The 6000-nt window shown below is 47.1% G+C and overlaps 1 protein-coding gene across 5 annotated transcripts in view; it reads right to left on the bottom strand.

Annotated features, from left to right (window-relative positions):
• Positions 1 to 2384: 2384 nt before the first annotated feature.
• Positions 2385 to 6000, bottom strand: part of acss2l (acyl-CoA synthetase short chain family member 2 like) — a 93454-nt gene continuing 89838 nt past the window's right edge. For all 5 annotated transcript variants that reach the window (XM_038808704.1, XM_038808705.1, XM_038808706.1 and 2 more), the window contains 3 exons: positions 5041 to 5217; positions 2837 to 2911; positions 2385 to 2717 (listed from right to left, as the gene is read on the bottom strand). In XM_038808704.1, coding sequence (XP_038664632.1) covers positions 2590 to 2717; positions 2837 to 2911; positions 5041 to 5217 — 380 coding nt within the window. In that variant the 3' untranslated portion in view covers positions 2385 to 2589. The remainder of the gene's footprint in view (positions 2718 to 2836; positions 2912 to 5040; positions 5218 to 6000) is intronic.

The following is a 6000-nucleotide window of genomic DNA, read 5'->3' as shown; positions in this document are numbered from 1 at the left end:
CGGTCTCCTGCCCCAATTCCCGGTCTCCTACCCCGTTCCCGGTCTCCTGCCCGTCCCGGTTCCCGGTCTCCTGCACGGGTTCCCGGTCTCCTGCCCCGATTCCCGGTCTCCTACCCCAGTTCCCGGTCTCCTGCCCGTCCCGGTTCCCGGTCTCCTGCACGGGTTCCCGGTCTCCTGCCCCGGTTCCCAGTCTCCTGCCCCGGTTCCCGGTCTCCTGCCCCGGTTCCCGGTCTCCTGCCAAGGTTCCCGGTCTCCTGCCCCGGTTCCCGGTCCCCTGCCCCGGTTCCCGGTCCCCTGCCCCGGTTCCCGGTCTCCTGCCCCGGTTCCCGGTCTCCTGCCCCGGTTCCCGGTCTCCTGCACCAGTTCCCAGTGTCTGGTTTGTACCGAGTTAGCCGACCTCAGCTAACAACAATGGCACCATAATCTTTTCAGTGCTCCAAGGGGGGTGGGGGAAGGTTTGGCGTATTGGTAACCATGGCCACCGAGTGTCGTCAGGACTAGCTTTGGCATTATGACCACCCCTCACAAGATTATCTCCCCCAAAAGAGAGAAGTGGAAGAAAGTGGGGAAATGGAAATATTCACAAGCTATTTTAATCACAATGAATATTTTAATAAGACATTGCATAACAAAATTTTCATTTGAGGAAAGAATTGAGAAATTGTGCCTGATTTCGTTCGCACAGAGAAGATTGATTTGAAATTTGAAAGGACGGGACAGGTTAAACAAACTATGTGGTGCCTAGAATGAGGACACACTGATATACCATGAAGGTGATGATAGGGCGCAAGGGAAAGATTTTTACACATGGGGCTGCGGGACTGTGGAATGCATTGCCTGAGTTAGAGGTTGAAACAGGTACCATGAAACAATTGAGGGAAAGGGAACTAAGGAGATGTCGGAATTGAATGGCAACTGGGAAGAAGGAGGTTAAATGCCAACACAAACTGGTTGGGATGAATGGTGTGCCTCAGTTTTGTTAAATGGGATGTAATTCCATATAAATGGGTATAATGCTGAGCATCCAACATGATCCCAAAATATACAATCTCAGACTCAACAAATGTGACTTGAGATAGATTAATAAACCAATTAAAAGTGAGACACATGGAAAAATGATCTTCATAGAATCGCTACTTCATAGAATCCTTACAGTGCAGAAGGAGGCCACTCAGCCCATCAGGTCTGCAAAGACCCTCTGAAAGAGCACCCTCCCCAAGCTCACTCCCCCACCCCATCCCTGTAACCCCACTAAGGGGCAATTTAGCATGGCCAATCCACCTAACCTGCACATCTTTGGACTGTGGGAGGAAACCGGAGCACCCGGAGGGAACCCACGCCGACACGGGGAGAATGCGCAAACTCCACACAGTCAGACAGTCACCCGAGGCCGGAATTGAATGCGGGTCCCTGGCACTAACCACTGGCACTAATCCTTCTGGGAGAAAAGAGAAGGGGCCGACTGAGGTGAAAGCAAGAAAATGCTGCGTGATTAGAGGGCCAACGGAGAACAGCAGCTTCGGCCAAACGAAATATTGCAAAGCTTTTGCAACACCACAACCTCTGGAAGGCAGAGAATAGGCCAAACCCATAAAAGATGCGAACAGGCTTGAAACCGAAGATTAGCGTAAGGACTCTGAAGAGAAACATGAGACGCATACCCCTCCCCACGCAGTGACTTTTGTGGTGAATATAACTCCGTAATTCACACTGTATTGTATATACATGAGACCATGCATTGATAAACGCAGTTGTGTTGCCCGACCACTAGGGGGAGTAGGACTGGAAATGCTTAGGAGTTTGTACAGGGCTCCACCCTTGGCTCCGCCCACTATTCCTCCTCCGGACTGCTGTATAAATACCAATGCTCAGAGCCAGTCGTTCAGTTCATCGAGAGTTCAACGTGGAACAGGCTGGCTCTGTTGTAAGTAGATTAAAACCACTGTTCATATCTTAAAGCACGTGTCTAGTGAATTGATGGTTCCATCAACTTTGCAGGTAAAATGGATGCCGGAAATATAAATGCGATGATCAGTGAGAGACAGAGGAGATGTTCAAACACTGGAATCGGAGCAGGAAATCTCCGACAGAGTGGGAGACTCTGAGGAAGAAGGGGGGAAATTTGAGTTTTTCAATCTGGAAAGGAAGCAGGAGAGGGATTGATTTAGAAAGGTTACAAATATAGTTTGTGGTGTAAAAAACGTTCGTGCAGAATCTGGGTTTAAATTGTGGAAAATAGAAATAGGCGACATAGATTCAAACCAGTGAAAGGTCACGTGCCGATTGATAGTAGTGAATACCTTTTGGCATTAAGATCAATATGTTGGAATCAAGTCCCCCTAGTGTAGGGGAGGTATAAAATCCTAGAATCATTTAAGAAACAATTGAATGTTAAAAAGCAGTTTATACAAAGAAATTCCTTAACAAGACAGGTTGTTAAGTATTTGTAATGATTTCCTTTTTAACAAGTACATTGCTGGTTAGAATATGTGCGCAGTACAATTACAGGCCCCTAATTGGACCGGTCTGTTCAAAGTTGTCCTTGCTTAGTACTGGATCTGATTGGAACAGGCCATTCTCTGCACTATTTTAAGCAGCTGCTTGACATCGCTGGCTGAACAGGACTTCCACCACCGTCGGGTCTATGAGGGTAGAAGTATCCCCCAAATCTTTTTCATTGCAAGCAATATGCCTCAGGATGCGTCTCATTATTTTACCTTCGGAAAAGAAAGAAATGATTGGTTAAAAAAGGTGTTTTGTTAGGTGGATGCTTTTTACAAATGGCCTTAACTTTACCCGCTGCGGTCTCAGACCCTCAGAATGACACATGATTTACCTGAACGGGTTTTTGGGAGCCCAGGTGCATTCTGGATGTAGTCAGGTATTGCTATTGGTCCAATCTTTTCTCGTACTACAAATGTAAAGAGAGATCATAAGTAAGTTTCACTGCATTATTTTCCAGTGATTTTGCCTTGTTGCCTGTCCAGGTGAAATGCGTCAGCATTAAAGAATGAAGACATTTTCATTCTTTTGTTTACAGTTCCCGTAGAAGATTCTTACAGCGGTAAGCATGGTAGCATTGTGGATAGCACAACTGCTTCACAGCTCCAGGGTCCCCAGGTTCGATTCCGGCTTGGGTCATTGTCTGTGCGGAGTCTGCACATCCTCCCCGTGTGTGAACAATTGTTCACAATTTACATAGATGATTTGGAGTTGGGGACCAAGGGCAATGTGTCCAAGTTTGCAGACGACACTAATCTGAGTGGTAAAGCGAAAAGTGCAGAGGATACTGGAAGTCTGCAGAGGGATTTGGATAGGTTAAGTGAATGGGCTAGGGTCTGGCAGATGGAATACAATGTTGACAAATGTGAGGTTATCCATTTTGGTAGGAATAACAGCAAACGGGATTATTATTTAAATGATAAAATATTAAAGCATGCTGCTGTGCAGAGAGGCCTGGGTGTGCTAGTGCATGAGTCACAGAAAGTTGGTTTACAGGTGCAACAGGTGATTAAGAAGGCAAATGGAATTTTGTCCTTCATTGCTAGAGGGATGGAGTTTAAGACTAGGGAGGTTATGCTGCAATTGTATAAGGTGTTAGTGAGGCCACATCTGGAGTATTGTGTTCAGTTTTGGTCTCCTTACTTGAGAAAGGACGTACTGGCACTGGAGGGTGTACAGAGGAGATTTACTAAATTAATCCCAGATCTGAAGGGGTTGGATTACGAGGAGAGGTTGAGTAGACTGGGACTGTACTCGTTGGAATTTAGAATGGTTAGGGGGGATCTTATAGAAACATATAAAATGATGAAGGTAATAGATAGGATAAATGCGGGCAGGTTGTTTCCACTGGCGGGTGAAAGCAGAACTAGGGGGCATGGCCTCAAAATAAGGGGAAGTAGATTTAGGACTGAGTTTAGGAGGAACTTCTTCACCCAAAGGGTTGTGAAGCTATGGAATTCCTTGCCCAGTGAAGCAGTTGAGGCTCTTTCATTAAATGTTTTTAAGGTAAAGATAGATAGTTTTTTGAAGAATAAAGGGATTAAGAGTTATGGTGATCGGGCCGGAAAGTGGAGCTGAGTCCACAAAAGATCAGCCATGATCTCATTGAATGGTGGAGCAGGCTCGAGGGGCCAGATGGCCTACTCCTGCTCCTAGTTCGTATATTCTTATGTGCTTATGTGTGCGTGGGTTTCCTCCGGGTGCTCCGGTTTCCTCCCACAGTCCAAAGATGTGCAGGTTAGGTGGATTGGCCATGATAAATTGCCCTTAGTGTCCAAAATTGCCCTTAGTGTTGCGTGGGGTTAATGGGTTCTGGGGATAGGGTGGAGGTGTTGACCTTGGGTGGTGCGCTATTTCCAAAGAGCCGGTGCAGGCTTGATGGGCTGAATGGCCTCCTTCTGCACTGTAAATTCTATGAAATTCTATGAAATCTATAAACTCGTCAAGGTCATGAAAGTCCTTCTTCGGTGTGATGTCCCTTTTCTCATAACAGCAGCCTTCTGGCATGAGTGATATGGGCCACGAAAGTGGATAACTGTGTCTTCGTTGGTAGCACTCTGGCCTCGGTGTCAGAAAAATGTCACCGTGCCCCTACCTCCCCCACCCCGACACTCTGTTTAAGATGAAGATGGGAAGAGATTAATTCTCTCAGAGTTCGGAGTTCTCTTCCCCAGAGAGCAGTGGGGTCTGTCCCGTTGAATATATTAGACAGATTTGTGATCGACAAGGGTTATGGGTTCAGAGTTATGGGTGTGATGTTGGTGGGGGTGGGGGGAGTGGGGGGTGCACGCTGGGGACAGGCAGGAAAGTGGAGTTAAGACCACAATCAAATCAGCCATGTTCTTATTGAATGGTGGATCAAACTCAAGGAGCTGATTGGCCTACTCCTGCTCCTATTCCTTATCTCAGGCCCAGCCTCCCTCATAATAAAGAGAATGTTGGATAAAGCTCCAGGTCCCAGGTTTTTGTTACTGAGTTCCTTCATTTGGAGCCTCATTTCCAGCGTAACCTAAGCCTTGTGCAACTAGGCCGAGGTACCTTTGTTTTTCAGTTCATCTGTAATGGTCTGAGTCAATTCTCTTCCATCCTTCAGAGTGACAAAACAGTAAATACATTCGCCCTTCACTGGGTGTGGATGGCTCACTGCAGCAACCTCGGCCACTGCACTGTGCTCTGCCAGTGCCGACTCCACCTCAGCACTGCTCAGCAGGTGACCTGTTGGTGTAAGAAGAAAGACTCAAAACACATATCGATGTGGTGAGCAGTACGAGTTATGCGCCACAGCAAGATCTGAGTAAGGAAGCCTTCCCGCTAGTCCAGAGAGAGAGATCTGAAGCAGACGAGACCTATCAGATTAAGCTTGTCGATCACATCAGGCCCTCCCAAGGTGGCTTTAAGTCTCTCCTGTCTGAAACGTCTGCTCCCCTCACTTTCCTAACAGGAGACACCCTCCTGGAGCAACACAATTATTCAAGCGTGAGAGGGAAGCCGTTGGTCACACAAATATGGAACATGTTAATGAGGCTTAGGAGTTAACGGTGTCCAGGTCCAATGTGACATGGGCGGAGGAGCGGGAAGTCAGTGGGGTTGTGGTAGTATGGTTAGAGGTATTACGGTACCTAATAATGCTGGGACACCATTGGTAGATAATGCATGTTGTCTATTGGTTGAGACTGGATGGTAGCTCCGCCCTGCAAGGCGGGGTATAAGAGCCCGTGTAGCCCCAGCAGCTTCCTTTCTGTATCTGAATTGCTGGGGCAAACATCTAGCTTATTAAAGCCTTCAGTTGGACTACAACCTCGCTTCCGAGGTCATTGATCGTGCATCAGGGGTTTCCTTGGAAAATCCACTGCTTGTTACAGCAATCCCGGTGAGTCTAGTAATTGCTCAAGCATACTTCAATATCATTTTTATTTTATCGTTCTTTGCAATGTGGGTATAGCTGTTGCCCTTGAGAAGATGGTGGTCAGCCATCTTGTTGAACCGCTGCAGTCCGTG

The sequence above is a fragment of the Scyliorhinus canicula genome, chromosome 10 (genome assembly GCF_902713615.1).
Source record: "Scyliorhinus canicula chromosome 10, sScyCan1.1, whole genome shotgun sequence".
In the NCBI taxonomy this organism is placed as follows: Eukaryota; Metazoa; Chordata; class Chondrichthyes; order Carcharhiniformes; family Scyliorhinidae; genus Scyliorhinus; species Scyliorhinus canicula.
Note: the sequence above shows the minus strand (reverse complement) of the source record. Positions and strands in the feature narration are given on the sequence as shown.